At 31.8% G+C, this 26,801-nt stretch overlaps 1 protein-coding gene across 1 annotated transcript in view; it reads right to left on the minus strand.

Moving 5' to 3' along the window:
- Positions 1–26,801, minus strand: part of ec (ubiquitin specific peptidase echinus) — a 424,072-nt gene that overhangs the window by 247,662 nt on the left and 149,609 nt on the right. Inside the window, exon 2 of the mRNA XM_085950304.1 lies at positions 25,048–25,272. Coding sequence (XP_085806430.1) covers positions 25,048–25,188 — 141 coding nt within the window. The 5' untranslated portion in view covers positions 25,189–25,272. The remainder of the gene's footprint in view (positions 1–25,047; positions 25,273–26,801) is intronic.

Here is a 26,801-nt window from a genome sequence, read left to right on the forward strand (position 1 = left end):
AATTAAACTGAATCCTGGACAGACGGAATGTTTACCGAATTCAACTTACACAAGAAAAAGATTAATCCACATTAAAATGAGATGATATAAAAAAAGATTTTGAATTGTTAATTTCATATTAGTATAATTATATGGTGGTAATTGTTATTTTTCTCTCGCTGCATGCAGAGCGTCAATTATTGCTATTTTTATGTTGTCCTCATTTGCATCGAAATTATTATTCTTGGGTAAAAACGTATGAGGTTAACGGACCTCTGTTTAAATAATATACCAAAACCGCTAATATTCACTACACCATTGTTCTACGTATCATAAGACAGAAGATAAGCTATTAGCTAGATACAGTACTTATATGCCAATTTTTTGATGACTTTAATATGAGTGTTTAGTATTTTTACTGAAATGTAATTAAATAATGATTATTATTTTTCTAAAACGTTAACTTCTTGTTTTTTGTGTTATTAATATTCACTGTTTGCAGCATAGCTTCCTAGCCATATAGCAATTCGCAAAGTATTGTTTGATGCAGTAAAATTAAAGCGTCCATCTCCAAAGTACAGTAGATCTATCAAGCATCGACCAGATAATTATAAATTGTGTTATTTTAAGCAGACACGAGTATCTCATTGAATCAATTGATTAAGGATTTATAATAATTGTCTTTAAAGGCGATACAGTATAAAAAGCTCTGATAGTAAAATCGACATCAAATTTACATAAATTTCTGTTAATTTTAATATTGTGTTATATTTAGCGGGGCCTTATTATCCAATACATAAGACCATGGCCCCTACAAGGGGGGGGGGCTGACAGGGCTCTAGACTGGGAGCCGGGATCAAGGGGGGGCCGGCGTGGCAGGTAGACCAGATAACTGAGATAAACATGAATCACAAATTTGCTCGAATAGTTTTAAAAAAAAAGTCGCCTGCGACGCTACTTTACTTATTGACCATTAAATTTTTAAAATAATTACGTGACGATGCGATATAATTTTTGATTATTGTGTATCGATACTCGACAATTCCACAATTATTCAAGATGCTGCATTAAAATACAAAAATTGCTAATAATACACTGAATACCCTTAATTTTAACTTAAACTACATTTAGAAAACATCATTGTAGAGCATCACACTGCCTTTGACCATAACGATAGGTAAGGGGGGCCGATAAAGAACATAGCCTGAGGGCCCGCTTCAGGATATGGGGGCCATGCATAAGACACTTATGTATCATCTCAGTAAGATCACAGTATATGTATGTGATTTTTCAAAGTTTCAAAGATTATTTAAATAAAATGCATTTTTTTATTATTTAAGTATTTATTTAAAAGTTTTGACCAATATGTAGTATAATATTATTCTGTGTGTCTTAATTGCATACAAGGTTGAGAAAGTTAAAAATTAAATTTATATCACGGCGTATATTTGGATCCAGCGATGGGTCAATAGTTGATTGAACGGCTAAAAAGCGGTTGTCATATCCAAAATATTCTGTTATTATAAATAGGTCCATATTGTTCTACTGTATAATTCATCCCAGGGGGGGATAGCAATTCTCGTGTCCGGAAACTTGTACGTATGCAGTTCGTCGTATTACACTTCACCGTGAAATCTGGTATCGTAAATATATGGCCGTATATTAAAGACCGTCCAACCTCTTTGGGTCGTATAGTACTGACAAACAATTCATGTCTAAATAAAACACGGTTTTTGTCTGTTTAAAGTTTACAGGAAGCCGGCAGCGAACAAATGTACACTGGATTATTTGTTAGGGTAGTTTTTCAGCTATAAAAATTAATGTTCATACTGAATCTAATAACATTGGAGACCGTATAGTATACATACACCATACGGTCTCTCTCTCTCTCGATCTCTTTCCGATAGAAAGCTCACGGCGAACTGTGCCACTGTGAAATGTTTTACATATAATTTATATAATAATAGAAAAAGGATAAGTATCATTCATTAAAAAATCTTCAGAACAACTCTACAAGTCTATTTTTTACGTATCTTACACTAAATTATTCTCGAAAATTTATTAGGTCCAACAAAAAACTAAAATCCGTGTTCTACACCGATTTTTATTATATTTTATATTTTTTATTATAATACGAGTATCATAATTTAATATAAATAGGATAAGTATCATTCATTAAAAACAACCCTACAGTAAGGTTTCGATCGAAACATTTCCTTAAAACACAGAATAAATTGTTTCAACCGTAAACCAAACAGATGCATCGACCCTAGGAACAAAATTAACTAAAAAAAAAACGAAGCGATAGGTAGATGGTCAAAAATTAGATCAAGTCTATGAGATGGATTAATCCTGAATTGGTTATTCAAAACTGGTTTGGCTACTCCATGTTTTTGGGACGCGTCTAAAAGCCAGTGATGGATTTATTAACATTGATTTTATGATAGAATTTATTATCGGTGATCTACGAGTATGTTGATGATAGGAAGAAATATTAATATATACATAATTGTAAGTGTACGAATATCTAAAAATATCTTGACGTAACTATCTATCACAATGTAGGCAGATTGTAAATATTTCAATACATTCTTATATAAACTTTATTGGTTATTAATTATTATGGTAAGAACATCACTAATTCTAAATTATTGTAGATAAGTACTGTTTATTTTTAAATTTTGTTTATTATATTTTGAATGCATTACAGTAACGACTGGACTACTGATGAAGTGCAGCTGTGGATCGAGGGTTGTGGAGGCGGAAGATGGGATATGACAGGGATCAAATTTGCCATCGGAAAAAAGATTTAATTGCTCAGTGTTATTATTTTTTGTTAATGGGCAACACTTGGGGTCGTATGCATGAGATTCCCAAATACTTTATAGGCTATATACTGCTCATTTGTATGCATGAGTGCAAATGTAATTCATTGTTTAGCGACGTCACGATGTGACGTCATAATGTGTCATAGCGTCCAAATAATGGCAAACTTATAAAATTTCATTCACCGACCATTAATTTAAAATTTTGAAATTGTAAATGTGTCTGAACGTGTGCGGACGGTACCATATAAATTTAATAATTATTATGAACTTAAAATAATTTATCAGTTATTTTATCACAATTATTATTTTATAATTCTACTGTACGAAAGGATAGAGTATTGCCAGTAAACATTTCCATTTGGTGGCAATACATACATATTATGACTAACTTCACTTCAATCACTTCTATTAAGAGATGTCAAAACCGAATAAGAATAAATGACAGAAATGCAAATGGATTTAGATAATAATATGTAATGATCTCTGTATAATTTTACATTTATACCAATCACCGTATGACACTATTGATGTTACCAGTGTAATAATACTGCATTTTGTAAGCGAAATACGAGGCATTGTATCAGTTACCTACTATCTAGAATCTATATTATATAGTATGGATGAAAATTATACGTATTTTGTAAACAGCACGACTAGGAACTGTTTTTAAAGTTGGCAAATATTTTACAGAGTCTACAAAATGAACGAGGGCCTCAAGCAAACGTTTGTTGTAATGAATCCATTATTAAAATGACATTTGAAAGTGACAGATGAAGCAGCCATTTTGAATGACGTCAGATTGATTACGTCACAAACAGTGATATACGCTATATGGTGGAACATCGGTTACATAGCTTATAAAGAATTTGGTAATCTTATACATACGGCCCTTGGTCTATAGCCGTTACTCTTGCTTATTAATAAATACATTAAAAACACCTATTGTTATTTATTTCCTTTATATGTGTTGTTTTGAATTAGATTTTCAAATTGAAAGACTACCCACTTGGCCATTTTTTTGGATTTACTAGTGTATACTATTATATCAATTGTATGTTTTTCTACTACAATATATAATATATGACAAATTGGTCAAAACATGTAATCCCATAATAATATTGAGTCAATACTATTAGATTATGGCATAACAATGACTCATTACAACGTTTTCTTAGTTCGTATTCTTATTTGTCCGGTGGTTGTTTGTCCGGTACAAATCTTGCAATCGATTTTTAACTAACTGCCCGAGTAGCTAGACATTTGAAACTTTTAGAACATATCAGAACACGATGCCAATGCATTTTTTTAATACTTTTAGCCATCTTTACGTAGAATTGAATTCATTTTCGATTTATTCTGTTTTTTATGAAAAGTTATTATGGAAGAAATCCGTAATCCAATCCACTATACGTGCGTTACTATGGAAATCAATATGACATTTCAATATTATTTCTATCAAGTGTAAATTTTTTTGATCGTTTAAGCTAGTCATGTCAAGTTTATATGATTCAATAGAAATTTTAAAAACGTTGTAGGTATATAAAAAAGCTATTTTTATCTTGTAATTATTTAATACCTAACTTATAAAAATATATTGACAAATATAAATTATATAAAATACAGAAATACATTGAATTATCCAAAAGTAATTATGTACATAATAAATGAGAATCCCATAATTACCGACCACTTTTATTAAATAGGATGAAAACCATAATTTATTAAACATTATTTACTATCAAGTGCTTTAAATTTGAAAAATAGCTTGTATGTATCTAAAATGGTTTTAATTGAATAATTTATAACGGTAATGCCCGAGGACATGAAAACTCATTTGTTAACGCAAATAATATTTAATAATCGTTTTAATCATAGAGGAATTAAATAAAAAGAGGGGCAAGCAATCAGCTTTCTCATACAACTGAATGGAGCAGGCCAACACGGAGGATATATTTTGGTCATTATAACGTCCCATATAATATAATATTAACGTGAAAATTTTGCCACAACTTGATTACCAGCCTGTCTCACCATACTTTTTCACCATACCTATCTGCTTCACCATACTTTCATATAACCTGCCGCCCCTAGGTTTTAATGGTAACATTGTGAGGTAATATGTTTCACAAGTTTCTTCGTCTCTCTGACAAATCGTTTATTTGTATAGTTTTGATAATGGAAATAGCCATCGACTAATAAACCAACATGTAAAATTAAATATAATTTATATTACTATTTTATGAAATACACCTCTGCTCACAAAATCTCTACCCTCCGAGGAGGCTTCACGCGGGGATTTCGTGATTGGATTTCTCGTCACAACAAAAAAACTCATCAATATGTTTTTGTTTCACACTGTCTCTTTCACCAGAGTTAAACACAGCGGCGTGCCTATTCAGCACTATTCAGTAACGAAATATAATCAGTTTTTTTTCGTTTATTTAATTCACAAATAACATATTTAAAATCTGTAAACTGACTGTAGCAACTGTAACTGTAACGTGTAACTGGTTGAAATATTTAGTTATTAAAAGCATCAAGAATCAAATTAGAGGATCGATAAATTTTAGTATTTATTATTTTAATATGTATGCCGTATTCGCCTTTCGATCTACCGTGGTACTAATTAATAATATAACCTGTCTTATTCACAGCTGTATCTATAAAAAATCTACTTAAATAGGTGATATGGGACTACCCATTGCCAAACCATTAATTTGTTGATATAGGTATGCTTCCATTAAATTTCCAAAAAAAAATCTGATCTATGCAACAATCAATCACAGTTTTCAATGTTCGGGATTGTCTTATTGATAACATAGCTTTATAGATTATACATTATTTATTATTTTATTTTTGACTCATATTTTTGTTTATATTTGTATTTATATTTGTTTTTCCATCAAGTAGTAATATGATTTATGTTTTTAAATTATTAATTAAATGTATTGTGTTATAATAATAAATATTTGTTTGGTGATTGAAATGTTATTGTAAGTGATTATTGCTTCGTATTTTGTTTTATGTCAATAATTTAGAATATTTTGTTTAGTGATGTAGTATGGAATATTAATATCTAATTTCATTAATTTAAATTTAATTGTTATATGTTAGTAAACTATTATTGGACGGATAATTTTATGTATTGGTAGATTATTTGTGTCGCCTTTTGAATTTGTTTTGGTAAATACCTGTTTTAAAAATATTATTTAGTTGAAAAAGTCCCTCTGAGGCGGACGAAACCTTATTTATTAAAAATGGAATGAGTATTAAGACAATTGTGTTTTATTAAATTGAATCAATAATACAATGCCTTTCCACCATGAATTGTCAGTTAACACAACAAAAGAAAATAAATATATACCTACGCGTGGCGTTATAAATATAATTTGATTTGAACAATATGTAAAATGCATTACAGTAGCAAGTTGCTACTAGAAACTTACAACAACTACGCACTATATGATATGTGTAGTGCGCGGTGTTATTTTTAACCCTTCCTTCAGGTATGTCACTGGATGGTCCATGCACCTGACATGGCTGTCGACTATACGTACGTTGCGTGGAATTTTAATAGAAATTTGATGCAACATAAATAAGAGTGAAACTCGAAATAATAGTGGCATATAATCCGGCCATTGCTTATACCCGGATTATACGCATTTTGACTATTGACCTCTAGGGTTAGAATTTAGAATATGATTAAAAAAAGCACAATTTATCGTTAAATCGTATATTAAGGTTATATTATTTAGTTAATATAGCTGTGTTAATCATAAGAATTATCGTTCATAGAAGGCTATAAGAATTATAGTTACTCTCTCGTTTGAGCATTAATAATAATTACATTCAATAATAGACATTCGAGTATCATCACTTATCATTATGCCCTAGATATAAATACAAAATGCTGCAACAGATGAAGTATATGTAACGAGAGAAAATCAAAACCATAACCCACACATAAAAATTACAACAAAATACGTCGTGCCTTATTAATATTATTTAATATACATGTTAAATGTTAAAATTTGTCGCAATTAACTATGGCGCCTTTAGCATATTGGTATATGTGCATGAGCGCGAAACCCGAGAGATCCAGGTTAAATAAAACTTTAAATTTAGCACTATCCTTATTCTTGCAGAATCCTACAATCCAAAATAATATTAAAGGGTGTAATTTTATAGAAAGAAAAATATTGTAATATTATAAAAGTCAGTAACATCTAATAATTATCCAACACATCCCTACTACACAAGCCATGCTGGGATATTTACAAATTCACGGGATGTGCCAGCGTTGTATGTTAGTACAAACTTAGTATTCAAAGTGGATGGGGCAATAGTTTATTGCATTGGAGATTCCTGGACAAACAAAACAATGTATTTACGTTTGTTTATATTCATAAAGTCTAACAAGATATGTGGATACAGCGCACTTATCAACATAAACATGTCTCTTTTGATTATCTTACTAAGGACGGACAATGAAAACAGTGGGAAAATCAATAAGATAACATTATTACAGTCTTACTATTCTAAATTTAACATTGGGATTAAACCTATCCCTATGGTACCAATAAAATAATATTTCTCTCTCTTACATGATTATCTATGGGGGGGAAATAATGACATTATTAATTATAGAATGTATTCTATTTCTACAACACAAACTACGAGCAAATATATAATAAATCTGTATTACATTATTTCATTGAATTTGTGTTACCAATTATTTTATTGCTAAAGAATAATTAGATCTTGAATATTAATAATTACAAGATAAAAAGAACTTTTTATATACCACGTTTTTTAAATTTTCTGTTGAATCATATAAACTTGACAATTGTATTAATAATTTAAGACAAATAAGGCAATAGTCAACAAAACATTTTTTGCTATTTTGCAACAAACAACCAAATATAAAATACTGAAATGTCATTTCGATTTCCATAGTAACCTACGTATATATTAATAATTTAGTTGCTAGGACCACCCCCTTACCAACCAATAATAGTGTATTGGATTACGGATTTCTTCCGAAATAACATTTCATACAAAACAAAATTAACTGAAAATGAATTCAATTCTAATTAAAGATGGCTAAAAGTATTAAAAGAATGCATTGGCATCGTGTCCTGATATATTCTAAAAGTTTCAAATGTCTAAGCTAGTCGGGAAGTTAGTTAAAATTCGATTGCAAGATTTGTACTGGATAAACAACCACGGAACAAGCAAGAATACGAGCTAAGAAAAACGCGGTAAAAATAATTTGAATTATTAAAACCTAATATAGTGCTAATCGATTTATTATTCTTTACGTCAGTAATGAAATAACACCAAGATAAACTAGTGACATGTTTAATTAAATAGTATGACATTGTTGGCCCGTAATCGTTACTTATCTATACCGCGTAAGTATATCGCTGCCTCTGACTATTTGGTACTGTACTATTACAGTACAAGTACTATTTGACAAAATGTCAGTTTTGACTTATGAATTTACAAGATTTATAAAAATCAGTTAAAATTTCTGGGCAAGGCTGCACTATTTTTGTACAAATTTATTTTAACATAATTTGTATGACACCAACATACATATCAAAGAAGTATAATTGTTTTAGTGTAATACTATACTTTATTACATAAATTGATTTAATTTAAATATGGGAGGGAATTTAATATAGTTCTTTATAATTTTAGATAAAATGTTATTTTTTTTAGGATATTTACATAATAATAATAATATATAAATACTTTATAAAATTACAAGATAAAAAGAACTTTTTATATACCTACCACGTTTTTAAATTTTCTGTTGAATCATATAAACTTGACAATTCTATGTATTAATCAAAACTTTTTATTGTACTTGATAGAAATACTGAATACATATTATAGAATACAGAAATGTCATTTTGACATTTCATATTGATTTCCATAGTAACGCACGTATATATTAATAATTTAGTTGCTAGGACCCACTTAGCAACCAATAATAGTGAGTAGTAAATATTACTTTAACGATTTTTTTCCGAAACATACAAAACAGAATTAACTGAAAATGAATTCAATTCTGCTTAAAATGGCCAAAAGTATTAAAAGAATGCATTGTCGTCGTGTTCTGATACATTCTAAAACTTTCAAATCTATACCGGACAAACAAGAATAAAGCTAATAAAAACGTGATAAAATAGCTATAAAAATATCTAATTACTCTCCTGTATTCAAAAATTTTGACAGCCATTTTCTCCCTACGGGTATTTGTCAAATAGTGTACCATTGTACTGAGCCAGCGATATGGTATCGCATAACTGAGAATAGAGACGAATGGAAGGAGCTGGGGGAGGCCTTTATAAATCAATAGAGCGACCCCTATTGATTTCTATCAAACCCACTCTAAACGAAGCATATAACTGTGAAGGTATTGTGACCAACATTTTTGGAAGAGAAACGAGCACCTGTTATTAAAAGTATATCCCACACTGTGTACAAGTACATACTTAAGTATAAAAATCATTGGTATACGCTCCAGGAGAACAAATATATTCACGCCATGATCTATAGTCAGGTCATGCTGGATAGGTACCAACTCCAGCGGAATGTGGTGGAAAATATTACCCACTTGAGTGGACTGAGGCATTTTTGAAACGTTTATACGCTTCTATGACAACAGTCGATGTAAAGCGACACGGTGGTCATAAACTACTATATTACATCACATATTATTTATGTACAATGCTTTAACTTTAGGGGAAGATTTAGGTTGAACTCAGAACTTAATCCTTAGGGCTTGCGCAGACAGAGAGCGGTCAGGCGGTCTGCGTTCCGCGTTCGGAGTTCGGCGTTCTTTGTACTGTATGGACTTCATACTGTATGGGTACCACTGGCGGCTCCCTCTATAGGTCATTCGGTCATTGACCTGCCAAAATAAATACCTAAAAGTGCGGCCACACCGGCAACAAGTCGCGCGACAACTCGTTAAATTTTACGATAATTACGAGGGTGGGTCAATAAGTCCTTAGAAAAGCCGACAGGTGGCGCGACTAGTACTGTAAGCGGTTTGTTTTCATGCAGCGGCACTACCGATTCAGTATGCTGCGAAGTTTCAATCAGATTGGTCGGGTTGTTGTTTTTTATTTTCGTACATTTAAAAAAAAAATTGCTTGTTTACAAAAATGGAGAAAATTGAGTTTAGAGCTGTTATTAAACATTTTAATATAAAAGGGTTAACAGCAAAGGAAATAAAAAATGAGTTGGATTTAGTTCACGGCATATCTGCTCCTTCACTTGCAACTATTTATAACTGGTTAAATGAATTTAAACGTGGTCGTACATCAACAAAGGATGAACCACGCTCAGGACGTCCTGTAGAGGTGACTACACCAGAAATGATCAATAAAATCCACGATGTGGTGTTAAATGACCAAAGATTAAAGTTGAGTGAGATAATTGAGGTTACAGGGATCTCAAAAGGTAGCGTCATTTCTATTTTACATGACAAATTGGGCATGAAAAAAGTTTCTGCAAGATGGGTGCCGCGTTTGCTCACAGTCGACAATAAACGCAATAGGGTGGTGGCCTCTAAAGCCCTGTTGTCGCTCATGCAACGCAATCCGGATGAATTTTTTCGTCGCTTTGTGACTGTAGATGAAACATGGATACACCACTATACTCCCGAGACGAAAGAACAGTCAAAGCAGTGGATTGCGAAAGGCGAACCATGTCCAAAGAAGGCGAAAACCGTAAAATCAGCTGGTAAGGTTATGGCTACTGTATTTTGGGATGCACGTGGAATTATTTTCGTTGACTATTTGGAAAAAGGAAAAACAATAACAGGGGATTATTATGCATCTTTATTGGACCAGCTTAAAAACGAAATTGAAGAAAAACGGCCTCATTTAAACAGGAAAAAAATCCTCTTTCATCAGGACAATGCACGTGTTCACACATGTTTACGATCAATGGCTAAAATTGAAGAATTGAAGTTCGAATTGGTCGACCACCCACCGTATTCGCCAGATTTAGCCCCCAGTGACTTTTTCCTTTTCCCAAACTTAAAAAAATGGCTAAGTGGACAACGTTTTTTTTCAAATGAAGAAGTCATCGATCGGACAAATGCTTATTTTGAGGACCTTCCGAAAACTTATTTTTCTGACGGTTTAAAAAAAATTGAGAAACGTCTAACTAAGTGTATTGAGCTCCAAGGAGATTATGTTGAGAAATAAAAAAAATACAAAAATAAAAACTGTTTTAATGCTTTTTTCTAAGGAATTATTGACCCACCCTCGTATCATAATTGCTTAACAAATTTTACGATAATTATCATGCTTATCGTAAAATTTAACGAGTTGTCGCGCGACTTGTTTTCGGTGTGAACCCGGCATTACAATCGACATAATAATATTAATAATATGTGCAATGTCATATATAATAATATTAATAATAATCGGTGGATTTGAAATTGTAGGGCGCGCGATATTGTGTCAACCCAGTCTATTGGGCTTTTTTTGTTTGGGCGATAATTCCCCGAACAAAAATATTGTGTTCGCCGGCAGTCTGAAAATTGACCCAAATTGAATATTTTTATAAAATTTTCTCTCTCGTTTCTCATACATAAGACAGAGATCGATATAACACAAAATACGAGATCGAAGCTTGTAACGGTGCGTGAATTACTGTAATATCGGCAATGCCCGAGTGTGAGACAAAAGATTTTTTCATCTAATTAAATGAAACAGAATGATAACACTGACTAGATAATTGGTCTCAAGACGCAACTGTGTATGCGGTTCGGATTCGTTGACAGGTTTTGACGAATGCTTTTGGTTATTTTAATAATATATAAGGAGTTTTTGGTGATTTATAACATTTTTGTGAAGCAGTTAGTACGCACGCAGTAGCAATTGAAGTCTGTGATACAATTATAATGGAAATGGAAGCACGATTTGCATCCAACGATCATCTCATTATATCCGATTTGTTCAATAAAGAAAATTACACTGATTTTAAAAATAATTTTCCCACACGTCAAGTAAATTTGGTAAAACTGTTAGAAGAAATAAACATAATCAAGTTAAAAAATGAATTATTGGTGTTTTATCAACGAGATGATTTGCATGGCGCTATTAGTGCAGTTTCTCTTCTACATTTTTTACTCAGCAATAATTTCAACGAAACATTTTCCGAGTCGATCAAAGTTCTCCAATTTATTTGCGTCATACCAATGACAACAGTAGAAAGTGAAAGATGTTTTTCCACTCTCAAAAGAATAAAAACCTTTCTACGCAATAGGGCCAGGATAGACTGACCGCTCTTGCAATGCTCAGTATTGAAAAAAAATATGAGGGAAAAATAGACAATTTTTATAATCGTGTGATTGATGATTTTTCAAAAAGCAAAGAAAGAAAAGTGGACCTGATTTACAAAAAAATTATAACGCGTTGTGTGCAATTTCGGTTAACGATGGGTTGGCGTTATGAAAAACGGACATTTTTTGAAGAGTTAGTAGGTACCGACCTATAACAATTTCTAGCACTTATTCTATAATGTATAAAAAGTCAATTTGCAATACGTCTTTTCAGTATACAACGAAAAGGCAAATTAAAATAATATATTCAAAATTGACCTGCTATGTTTTTCCGGATTAAGCCGCCAATGATGGGTACACAGCCGGCGGTCAGACCGCGCCGGTCAATTGGAACGCTAGCGTTCTAGAGTTCTATTCCCGTAATTACAAAGAACGCCGTACCTCCCGTCCAGTTCCGTCATAGGAATTTGAGCAGTCACACAACATAGAGCGAAACCACACGGGGGAGTGAGTACGCAACAGCGGTGCTTTCTCACTTCCACTCGCAGTCGGAATATAGCGGTCTCGCATTATGCAGCGCCTGTGTCACTACAACTTTGTAAACAAATGGAACGCTTATTGTTGACCGCCACCTGTCTGCTGTCCCTGAACGCTAGCGGTCAACGGTCGGTTGAACGCAGAACTCCGACCGCTCTCTGTCTGCGCAAGCCCTTAAGGCTATACCTCAGCTGAAACATGGTCTAAAAAGATCGTGACTAGGCGATGCGCGGATTGTGCAAATGACGCGAGCCGAACAAAATATAATTTGTCATAAAAATCCAACATGCATCCATTTAATGTTACGTTTTTTGTTGTATTACTAATAATAATAGTATATTCATTGACATGTTTTCTTTTTCAAGTACATTCGGAACGTTTTTTAGTCATCTTTACACGATTTAAAAATATATTCCTCCGACGCCATCACAAAACAAATTGACGTGCTCACAAGTCGATTACCGCTCTCCGAATGGCAATGCGGCCGAAATTACGTCCCACATAGTGTTGAAAATTATTTGCCGTTTCACTTATGTACGCTCTTAATCAGACTACTGACAGACATGGAAAACATGGCCAATGATCTTTAACGTCCGATAACTAATATGGCACAGAAAGAGGAAGAAAATATTCTACAACAATCCCTTTTAGCGAGTCGGGGTACGCTATTTGGCTTCTTCAGAATATATATATAAATATTATACATTTGTATTATGGCCGTGATGAATGAACGGCTAACGCGTCGGCTTATAATGTCGTAGGTCCCAAATTCGAATCCTGGATCTGGCTTATAGACATAATATTATCTTTCAATGTGTGTTTGGAGTCAGAGTATGAACCTAAATAATAAGTAGATAACATCAATTTTTCGTAAAAACAAAAATTTGCTAATACAAACCACCACTCTGTCATCTGTGGAGGCCAATATGATCTTCTTATGATCGGACATGATAAAAAAATATGTAAATATAAAACAAACGATAACATTTTTGCTATTCACCAAATGGGAAATTGATGGAAATTTCTAAGTAGGTAATACTATATAAAAATGTTACTGCTGACAATTAATATATTGTACTATAAATGCATGTAATCATTTTTTGCATGGTTACTATTTATATTTTATAAAATACTCAACCATAAAACAAATTCGATATGTACATATTTTTTAGAATATACTTACTTAAATTTCCACCATTCTTTTAAATATATACATTTTATTATACTTAATTCGTGAATTTGATTCCAGGACAGAAGCCCAAGGTGTTTGGAGGAAAACTAACAAAAATACTGGTTATAAATGTGTTAAAATGGGTCTAGAACGATTTGGCACCGGGACAACTGGACGCCACGGAATTCGAAAATAAATAGACGTTAAGTACTTATTGGTTCTTTAAAAAAATATTTAATATTAATATTTATATTTAAATGATTATATTGTGATTTAATAGTTGGTGAGAATGTAAATATGCAGACGCAAATAATGATTTAATCGTGCATATGTTTAAGTTCCAACGAAAAAAGAGTTTTTTTTTTATATATAAAGCCTTAAGCATAGTAATTCTCAATCCGCAATAAAGAATACATTATGTTAAGAGTAAATTGAATTAAAACTACTAAGTGGTAGATAGAAACTGATTAAAATACCTCATCTACGACAGTGCGGCGTCCAATTGTCCGGAGTCCAGTCGTCCCATTCCCGTTAAAATTGATTAACAGTGAAGAAATCAATATGGTCCATTTCGAAATGGAAATGGTATTTTATTTTTCTAAGTACCTATACAAACTACATATTTTTAGAAACTTGAGTAACGTAGGTTGTATCGCATAATTGTATAATTCAGTTTAAATCAGTAGCAATTTTTTGACAGAATTTGAAACACCTGAGATTGCAAAATATATTCGCAAGAAGAACAATTAGAATATAATTGAAAACTTAATGCAGTGTTTTCAAACTGGTGTGTATAACTCAAGTGTATCAATCTCAATTCTAATAAGTGTTTAATAATTGTGTTGTTATTATATCAAAAGAAACTTTTAAAGTTAACAATTTTGATGTGTTGCGAAATCCTAATTAGTTTTAAAGTGTGTCGCTAACTTAAAAAAAGTTGAATACACTAGTTTCATGGAGTCATAGCATACAAAATGTGAGATATGAGTTCAAATCCAACTCGGTAACCACATTTTTTTGTGACAAAATGTATGTTTATAATTTGTTAAAATTATAATTAATAAAAGTATGTATACTTTTTCTTAATTCATGGAAGTGTAAATATGTTTTTAGGAACCGTGTACAAACATAATATATATTACGTATAAGAAATAACATGGTGTTAACAGCGGGTGTTAGGTAGTTCCTTATTGGATCTTAAATCTTGTTAACGACTCTGAAGGTCCTCATTTTGAAGCAATTGAAAAGGATACAATAATAACAATATCGTACAATCTAAATTCGTTTTATGGGTGCTGAAGGCAGTAACAAATCCATATTCAACCTACAGATTCTACCGTAGGTTAGTACTTTAAACAACCATGCCTTTCCCATACAAAGTACAATAATAATGAAAGGGTTAAATGCAAAAGGGCTACTTTTCAAATGGGAAATATACAACGGCCACTCACTATAAAAAAGTTCAAATTAGATCAAGTAAATTTGATTAATTTTAAATTAAAGAATAAGATAGGTATTTCTATCTGATTTTAATAATGTAGATACGTGGAGTATATACTCAATAACTTTGCACTCCAACTCTAGGATGAAAATTATATAATATATTCGATTTTTTTTTTTACATATATTATCTACTTATTTATTTATTACCACTTATATTTAATACAAGTGAATATTATTTGAACATACATAATTTTGAAAAACACTTCCTGAGAGAGTATATTATAACCAATAGAAAAAATCTTTTTTTTTTTTTTGAAAAAAATAAGTCACCCCAACGGGGAATCGAACCCCGTATCTCCCGGGTTTACGCCCCATCCGTTGCATTTAACCAATATGCTACGGCGTTACATACTAATTGCGACAAATTTTAACTATTGGTCAATTTGAATACCTACTCATCAGCGTTATTCCAAATCAAGCTACTTTGGCAATCGATTTTTGTTTCTTAAATCAAAGTAGGTAACTTCTATTGGTAATATATTCTCTCAGAAAGTGTTTTTCAAAATTATATATGTTCAATAATCAGAATGATATATTCTTAAATCTTGTGAATTATTCGTTGAATAAAAGAAATAAGTAGTTAATTATGAATATTATTTGATCTAATTTTGTGCGAGGAATCAGGCAAAGAGGCATATCAGTGTAGTAAAAAGTGAAAAAAAAGGTTATAAAACGTATACTCTACCTAAATTAATACCCTGAAAACTGTTATTTTCAATGTAATTTATTTATATAACATTTATAAATAAATCATTTAATTTTTTACAACGTTTTTATTAGCTCGTATTCTTGTTTGTCCGGTGATTGTTTGTCCAGTACAAATCATTCAATCGATTTTTAACTAACTTCCCGACTAGCTAGACATTTGAAACTTTTAGAATACATCAGAACACACCAGTGCATTCTTTTAATACTTTTAGCTATCTTTAAGCATAATTGAATTCATTTTCGGTTAATTCTATGTTGTATGAAAAGTTATTTCTGAAGAAATCCGTAATCCAACCCATTATTATTGGTTGCTAAGGGGTGGTCCTAACAACTAAATTATTAATATATACGTGCGTTACTATGGAAATCAAAATGACATTTCAGTATTCTATATTTGTTTGTTTGTTTATTTACTTCATATCAAGTAAAAGTTTGAGCATATTGAGCATAATAATTCATCAGAAAATTTAAAAACGTTGTATATAAAAAGTTCTTTTTATCTTGTAATTATTTATAGTGTAATGAGCTTAGTAGTTCTAAATTCGAATACCTGACTATGTATGAAGGTATTTCTATTGTATCTAGATTCTAGCTTGAAGGTTAATTTAAAAAATACATTCAAATGTATTAATTTTATGTAAAAAATCCAGTTATTTCATTTATTGCTGGTGAATTGGTGAGGACAATAAAACCGACTGATTTAAAAGACAGTAAAATTTATTGGCATTTATTTTATACTGTTTACTCGTGTAACCAAATAATTTACAACAAAATAACTTTTCATTCTCATATTAAAATTCGTTATTATCATTAAATAGACAATCAATCGGTGTGGGATTGAGATTTATCGCAATAAATCAACGTGCTTAGGCTTCAACAAATCATTAAGTATGTAACTCAGGCTTAATTATATTTATGAAGCCTACAAATAAATACTTGTGCATAATAATTTGATATCGTCGTAAACATGACTTTTTCATAAAAAAATATGTTTATCAGGTTTGATATAATATACGACATAAACCAAAAACACGTTGGATTTTATTGTTTCTTCAATCTTTCTACAACCGATGTTTGTTAAATATATATATGTAGATAGACACTTGAATTAATAATTCTCAGTTTATTTATTGATCCCAAAATCTTATTATAGGGATTAGCTTTCATTTCCGTTTCCCTTGAAATATATTATTTTAATATTAAGAAACTGATCAGTTCCCATTCATAGTAAACACCGATAAGAATTTTATTGAAATAGTCATACAATTCCGTATTATAGGTACCAGTGGCGAAGGGTGAAGGTGGGCTGTGGAGATCTGACATTAATAGTGCACACTCTTTATCCGTCTTACTAATCTTTTTACATTGAACCAAGAATACAAATAATTATTGCAGATGGTTTTTTTTTAAATCGATGAATTCTTGTCTAAGCTAAAACAATAATAGATAATACAGAATATTATTCTATTAATAAAATACCTAGAGTTATGTATGATTTCTGGCATAATTTTAGACATATGTATTATAGATAGTAGAATATTGTTTATCTAATATATTTTATTATTTGATTTATGCAGGGTTTAATTGAATTTTAAAATCTAACCAACTCCATTTCCATTCTTAGTTCAATGACAATAAATATCTGTGGCAGTATGGTGTGCTCTATGTATGTCAAATCTCAAGATAAGTTTAGACCTGCAGGAATACTAATTTCATAATCCCAGGACTGGAAATTCTAGCCAGGATTACAATCCCTAGTTCGAGCTGTAGATACAAAACATATTCATGTGAAACCCGAGACGATAAAATATATAATATTACAAAGTCATATTTGAATATAAATTATTGCCAGTGAAAAATATATTAAACCGGGTAATAGAATTTATTAATCAAAAATTCCACTACCGAAATAAATAATACAAAACTTGTTTTTAACAGTAGCAAATCTTCGAGTGTAAATTGAAAATAAATACATAGATTGATTTTATATATGAACTTCATCTGTGTATTTTAATGACATATATTTTTGTAAACGATTTATTGCAGATTAGATTTTAATTAAAATAGGGACATAAAATCAAAATTTGATGATTTCACAATATTAATGTTTTCGTGGGGCGGAGTTCAAAGTAGCAATAGATAATTACAAGATAAAAAGAACTTTTTATATACAACGTTTTTAAATTCTGTTGAACCATATAAACTTGACTTGACTAGCTTAAACGATCAAAAAAATTTGTACTTGACATGTTATATTGATTTCCATAGTAACGCACGATATATTAATAATTTAGTCGCTAAGCCCCCGACCCGTAGCTACCAATAATGGTGTCGAAATAACTTTTCATACAAAACAGAATCAACTGAAAATGAATTCAATTCTACTTAAAGATGGCTAAAAGTATTAAAATAATGCATTGGCATCGTGTTCTGATATATTCTAAAAGTTTAAAATGGCTAGCTAGTCGGGAAGTTCGTTAAAATCGATTGCAAGATTTGTACCGGACAAAGAACCACCGGACAAATAAGAATAAGAGCTAAGAAAAACGTTGTAATAAAAAAATCATGAAGAATGTGATTGTTTTGTATGGTGTCGAGACAGTTATCTTTATACCACGTTTACACGTGCATGGACGTGCATGGACTGTTGAGAAGAAAATGTATCGGTAAACATGTATTATCCTGCAGTTGGCAAGATTGCATGCCTGAATCAAACAAGTTTGGGAGTTTCTGAATTTTCATGTGACAGTATTTCTTCTTCGATCTGCGCCTGCGCAGTAGAACGATAGTGGCGAACCTGCTGGCAAAAGAAACAAATTTTCAGGTTGACCGATTTTCAGGAGCTGTCAAATAGTACGAAATAGTACCATAAAATAACAACATCACGTCTCGCTCACTCTTATGGAATGAATTGGAGAGACAGTCAGCACTTTTACGTGTAAACAATTAATCATTGTCACGATAGTTTAAAATAAGCACTATTGCCGCCAGTAAATCCATTGACGTTTACAGGCGCTATTATGTGTAGTATTGGCTTTAAGATAACTCTCAAAATAAGTTGTATATTTTAATCAATCGAAAGCGCAAGTTTTTTTTATAATGTATTAATTGCTAATAATTTAATATACGTAGATAGTTCGGGAACCAACTGATTTCGAGTCCTCCCAATGATAGGGATTAAGAAAAACACAATTTTGAAAAATTTCTAGTAAAAAGGTTAGACCGAGTGGGACTTGAACTGTCTTTCACTTTCCAATTAGTATTTTGGTCAGTTTTACCTCTAAGCTCTCGATCCATCTATATTCATGCGAACTATTTCTTATATATAACTTTAAACTAAGTCTTCCTAATTTAAACTAATTCCACCAATCAGAAGGCAATCTGTTTTGTGATCAATCAAGATAAATGACATTACTAACTTAATCGTCTAAAACAGACGTTTGATGCTAATTAAATTTGGCTATCGGCGTTCTTGTATTTATGAATATTGATGTTTTGTTATTCAATACTGATATTGAATAACAAAAAAAGAATATAAATTTAAATAATTCACTTGTCAACAAACTAAAACTAAATAAGTTTTATATTTTTATTTTGAAAAGTTACAAAACGTTTATTTTACTCAATCAATTCGAACATACTAACGTATACAGTATACACATGTCTGTTTCATAAACTATTCGGGCGTATTTTATGACAGGTTTGGTGGCCCCCTTACGAAATTGGGCCTGTGCGATGGTAACCGATGATAACAATGCAATATTATTATCACTGCAAGAATTTGTTGCACTTGACCAACCCAGATTGTAAAATACGATTATGGAGCTTTCGCGCGTATCCGTTTAATGTTTTATTAGTTGGTCATATTTGATGACAGATTTGGAGGCCACTTTTGAGAAATTCAATCTGTGCGATGGACCGGTGATAACAATATTAGGTACAAGTCGATTATGGGGAAGCCAGGCGGGAACCGCGCTGATTGTCATAGTCGATTTTGGCAAAATTCATGAATTCAAGAATGAAAACCTAACCTAACCTAACCAAAACTAACCCAACCTAACAAATAATCCAGTATATCGGCTATTTTCAAAATGTGTTTGCCGCTGACTTACCCATAACCGACTTGTACTCAATATTATAATAATTACCGCAAAGATTTATTGCACCTAACCTAAGCATACTTCAGTGAAACGGCAAATAATTTTCAACTATCGGTGTGACGAAATTTTGGACTCGCTGGCAATCGGAGAGCGAAAGTTGAGCTGTGAACACGTCAATTTGTTTCGTGATGGCGACGGGGGTATTAATCCTTAAATCGTGTAAAGATGATTAAAAACGTTACCCATTTACTTGAAAAAGAAAACATATCAATGAATAAATTATTATTGTTACTAATAGAACAATAAACAGAACATTAATGGACGCATGTTGAATTTTTATGACAAATTATGTTTTGTTCTGCACGCGTCGTTTGCACAATTTTCGCGTCGCGTCGTCACGATCGTTTTAGACCGTGCCCCAGCTGAAGTATTATAGCCTTAACAGAACAGATTTTGATAAAAGAATCCATAAATAAGTTAATTGCAATACCACCGTATTGTGGAGAATAAATATTTGATAATAAATATCTTAGATTCAAAATTATACTAGGTATACTGAGGCATGTATACCAGTTACTTCAAAGTAATATGTACATTTATTTTATAGGTAGGTACCTAAGTGTATCTATAAATATTTAGAAATGGCAAGCTTGTGAATAACTTATAATATATCTTAATATGTATTGCCAAAAAGGTGTGGTGAAAATGAGATAAAACAGTTAAGATAAGTAGCCACTCATTTATCGGACTCCATCCTACAAGATCGAGTAGATAATATTTATGGCTTTTACATAACCGGCTATCAACGAAATTTAAAAGCAATTTGTTTAGAATCTCGTTAGTGGGAATAAATAACTCGTGTCCATAGGTTCACGTCCCGCTGTTTTCATATCGCTTGTTTATTTGACAGGGCATTTCTAACGATTAGCGTTTGGTAAATACACACGCATATTAATAGAGATTTTTAAATAATATGGACGAAGAATTGCTATAAAGGTTTACAACATTCTTACGTCATTTACTATTAGTTTTCATAAATGTATTGAAAATGGATGTCTACCTAAAGTCTATCTGCTGTAAGAAGTCAGTTAGTCAAATCCAACATGCTATGCTATGTCTTTTGACGTATAGTGTACAGACCTACAAACTTATCTGGAGAATGAGATGGGGTAGCCACTGTCGAAAACTACCCAATCACTACTCGTAACTGGCAAAATCTGACATTCGGATGACGTTTTTCAATATGGCGTCCATGGTAGTTCGTAGTTCCATTTTTTGCCATTCTCCAGATAAGTTTGTAGGTCTGTACCTAGCCAATAGCCAATGTCCTGTAATGACATCAATTGGCGAAAATAATAAATGAAAGCTCGAGCGGTAATGCAGTTTCCTGCATTATCATTTGTTTTAAAAACAAATGAGTCACTTTTCACTTGTTCCATTTGATTCCATCATTAAACGCATAAACGTCATGAATAATTAAAAATTGTTCTGTGTTTTTATTATTTGCGAATATTCTTACACACAATAAAAGTTTTAATTATTAGTAATTAAATAATACTAGAGTGTGTCTTCATATCTACGTATCTTCAGATATCAAGAAGAAGGGTCCACCCAATATATCTGTCGTTTTAAAAGTGATCACATCACACAATTTAAGGTTGGTATTAATGACAATATTAAAAATATGTACTTAACCATAATGTAGTAGGTTGCAAATTAGAATCAGTGGCTAATCACAAATGGATGTTGTTTTTCACTTTGTATCTGATTCAGTGTAAGTACCCAATGGGTTGGGCGAATGGCTAACAAACAATCTGTAAATACAACTATTTGATGTGCCTAGAATTCCCACTAAGTTTTAGGAATAAACATCTGTCGATAGCTATTTTGGGTAAAAATGATTCAATCAAGTCTATAATTAATAGCGCGTGTACACGTGCATGGATTTACTTGCAGCAATAGTGTGTATTTTAAACTATAGCGATAATAAACTGTGTACACATAAAAGTGCTGACTGTCTCGCCAATCTCATTCTTCAAGAGTAAGCGAGACGCGATGTTGTCATTTTATAGTACAATTTGACAGGTAGTGAAATACGGTTAATCTCAATATGAGTCTGTGCGCTGTAGTTTGTTTATTTACCGGAATTTTTGCTACTATCGTTATACTGCGCAGGCGAATATATTGAACAGATCCAACTATTGCGTGAAAATTCAGAAGCTTGTTTTGATTCATGCATGCAATCTTGTAACTTGCATGATAATACACATTTACACAAGAGTTTTCTTGTTATGGCCGCGATAATATGTACTGTCAGCAGTAAATCTATGCACATGTAAACGGGGTATAAGTTCGTAATCTATTGTCCTATTCATGCTGTATACACAGAACTAACTATCGTCAAATAGTAATAAATTGTGTAGTGTATTTTATTGCTCTATTTTACTGTCTTTACTAAGGTACCTACTTACTTATTGTCTTTACATTTTCCACGTATAAACGTTTTGAATATATTATAATTTTAACTGTTCGGTAATGTAATTAAATACTCTTTTATTTGATTATTCTAGGTAAATACATAAATACTACCTAATGGTCCTAATGCATTAAATATTAAAGATCCACAAGTTTTTTCGTTGTTAAATTCATTCACTTGAATAAATTTAATATCTATTTGTATTCACACCTGTATACAAAGGATGAGAACGACTTATTCAACTAGAATATTAGGCAGATAGGATAGAGATAGTACCTTATAGTGCATAGATTTTAATCTTTCACATGGGGGTCATTTACATCACAGTGATCCTTACAATGATACGTGTACACTGCAATGGAAGCGTAGTTATTTTCTTATTTATTTCACGATTCAAACAAACGTATGTGCTTTGTATATCATTAGTGTTATTCAATTACATTAAACTTATATGCGTAAGTCAGGAGGGGTATAATACATTTTAACTCTGTATTAAATAATGTACCTACATACACAGGGGCGGCTCTACCTTAAGGGTTCGTAGGGACCATCCCCACATCGTTATGTCAAAAATACATGTTCAATATTTTATCACTGTCATAATATATATAGGTACTTAATTACATGAATAAATTAACTATTTAATTTATTTTATCATACTGGGGAGCGAATCAAATGACCCCATGGTATTAATTAAGTTAATATTTTTAAGCACGCTTTTTAGAAGTGATTAATAGACGACTCAGATAATCATTTTATTTATTCCGAAAAATTACTCATTTCCTTATTACATTATAGCATTTATGGTACTGTTCGGTTATACGGAATACAGCGGAAAACGCATTTTGAAAATAGCCGATGAACTGGATTATCTGTTAGTTTGGGTTAGTTTACGTTAGGTTAGGTTTGGTTAGGTTAACCCAGCGATACTCAACCTGCGGCCCGCGGGCCACATGCGGCCCGTTAAGCTTTTATGTGCGGCCCGAAACACATTTATTATCAGGAATTTCGTACATCTTGAGATTCGTTTCGACGCACAGATAGTGACACCCGAAGAGGATTGTCATTATGGTCCACATCAGATCTGGTATAAGAGTGTTGCTATTGCACACGATTAATTTAAAAAACACGCATAATTTTTAAAATCTCAAAAATGTTTTGTAAAAAAGGGGGTGTTTCATGATTTTTTTCGTCACACCAGCAGTGATGCGGCCCGCGTTACTTTACAAATCTATGTATTTGGCCCGAAGAAAAAAAAGGTTGAATATCATTGGGTTAACCTAACAAATAATCCAGTTTATCGGCTATTTTCAAAATGCGTTTTCCGCTGTATTCCGTATAACCGAACAGTACCTATCATATTATTATAAGTATTTTGGTATTTAATGTATAATGTGAGAAAGTAGGTAAGTATGTATATTTAATAATAAATGGCTAAACCCCAGCACCTAGAAAGTCGTCGAGCCGCTACTGTAACATACAGCTTTGACGTATGCATGTGAAACATGGACCGATAGATGTTAAAGAAATCAAAAAATTAATAGTAACACAACGTAGCACGAAATGGTGAATGTTATTTTATTATTATTTAATTAATAATTAATTAATATTTTCATGTGTTGAAGTAATACCCTCTATATAGTCAGGCCGCGGCTCAAAGCTGTGAATTTCAATCGTAATGCCAGTTATTGCTTATAATTCGAATGGAATTTGGTGAACTAGTCGTTGACAATAAAGATTATAAACTAAATATGCAATCGAATATGTTCATATAATGAATAATCGATGGACAAATCGACACCCTATTTTAATAAGAAAACAACAAAAAAAACATTGTTGAATGACAGGGCATTTAAAAAAAAATCACAAATTCTTATTTCAACTTAAAACCTAGCTAATATAATTTAGCATTTCTAACATACATTTTAATAAGCAATCGACCTATAAATACCGGTAGAGGGTGAACATACTGATTAATCCCTGAAAGGGTTACTCATTTTTATGAAAAATTTAAGATGTTTTTGACTTTTGAGTATAAAGCAATGCATCATTATCTTTTAACTGTATTTTTTTCCATGTGGAACTGGGGTATAAACATTGAATGCTACAGTGATACTCAAGGGACACTTACGACTACAGTACCACCCTAAAAGCCAATGGGTCGTCAAGTTTAGCAAGAATGTGTGGGAGCAAAAACTAAGGACCGAGAAAAGTGACTGAGTTACTGGGAGCCTTCATCTAGCATTGGATTAACCCCGGCTGATAATGAGTGTATTAGGTTACTGTTTTTAGTAATTATTTAAAAATATTTTTTACACGTACCACACATGCAACTTCTGGTTTAATTCAAACATGTATTTAATACAGTACTTGACAGTGATCTGTAACTGACGTCAATAATTTAAATCAGTATTTAAATAAAATAATTATCTTACCTGTACTGCACTGTTTAAGAAACAGTTGTTCTGTCCCGGAGCATTGAGAAGACCCTTGGTGTTGGTGAAAGTTCCAGAGTCCCTCGAAGTGTGGCGTGCGTGGTTAGCTTCGGGGGTGCCGCCCGTTATGGTCGGAACCATGGTGATTTTCTGATTATCAGAACTTTCTATGCGATCGAGTTCCACCGCCAGTCGAAGTCATTCGAGAATACTGCATTTTGGCACCTGTAAAGAAGGAGATAAAATAATGGTTTGTTTAATTGTGTTTACAAATTTATATACGTAAACCATGATATTAAAAAGTTGATATTCAATATCGTCATCTAATTAATTGTTATGCAGGTTGGTTGACATTTTTTATTACGTAATATTACACCGTTCATAAAAAATACAAATAAATCGCATGGCAATTAGGTAGTCAAAAAAAAAAACAAATATTTAAAAAATTTCGACTTGGATTCTGGTCGTGGCAAAGAGTGGAAGTAGACTGTTAAGATCAGCCATAAATAGTGCACACTAAGCTTTGTGAGTCATGCGTATTTGTTCTCTGCTAATTTTTAAAATTCAAATAAACCCTGCGAAACCAAGCCATAATAAATAATAGTCAAAAAATACTAGCCTATCTATAAAGTATCTAAAATTATGCAATTAAATCATACATAGCTTTGGATATTTAATAGACAGAATAACATTTGTTATCTATCATAGTTTGGTTTAGACAGAGCTTAATAAATTTTAAAAAATGAGCCAAAAATATGTGTAATATGTACTCTTAATCCAACGAAAACAAATAAGTGTGCACAATTGTGTCGTATCGCCCAAAGTATACCAAAACTATTATGGTTTGGTTAGGCAGGGATTAATTGATTTTTAAAAACTAATCAACACCCTGTAAATTGTAGTCTTTGGTCAATAAAAACAAATACGTATGACTAACAAAGTTAAATGTCCACTATTTAGGGCGGATCTTAGCAGCCTACCTCCACCCTTCGCTACTGGATTCTAGACGGTATTTTTCGGGAAGGAAGACCTAAAAAAAAGAAAAAAGAAGTTGACGGCTTTGATTCTGCAAAGTTTTTCTTTTTACTTTTTCATAGAGGCCAATGTTTCTAGTAACGAGGTTCAGAAGCAAATTGTAAAAATAAATGCAAATCGTGTACAAGTAAGTGTTAGTTGAGTCCATATATTATAATAATTATATATCCAAAAATTTGCAACTATTAGAGCCTTGTCGAGATGTGTTCATAACATTTTTATCAAACGGTGACCTGTTCAATATTCGATAATGGGATTCAATCGAATTTATATCAACACTTTCTTTTAATTGTTCTAAATGTTTATTCTTCATCGGATTGATGCCAACGTTAACATATTTATCATACTTTTTTTATGTAAAGAGCACACGGTAAATGTTACTACCTACTACATGGATAATATTCAAATCGTGATGCTAAATCTTGGTTCAATTATTCGTATAGTATTATATTCAGGAAGGTTAATGACTTGTACCAATTATGTACTTTAAAACTAGAGCAGTAATTTACTACACCATAAATCAATTCGAGTAATCTACATACCATTTCTTGGTAGATAAATAATGAAATTAATATGATTGTCAATTAACAATCAATCGCCATTAGGAATGAACCTCTCATCGACCGGTTTTTATTTTAATTAGTTATACTGGGTTTCATAAGCACAGATTGATGAATAAATTTAACATGCATTGCAAAAAATGGAAATATCTATTAAGT

This window comes from Rhyacophila brunnea, unplaced genomic scaffold, assembly GCF_057557595.1.
Source record: "Rhyacophila brunnea isolate RB1 unplaced genomic scaffold, BYU_Rbru_1.0 scaffold_10, whole genome shotgun sequence".
Lineage (NCBI taxonomy): Eukaryota > Metazoa > Arthropoda > Insecta > Trichoptera > Rhyacophilidae > Rhyacophila > Rhyacophila brunnea.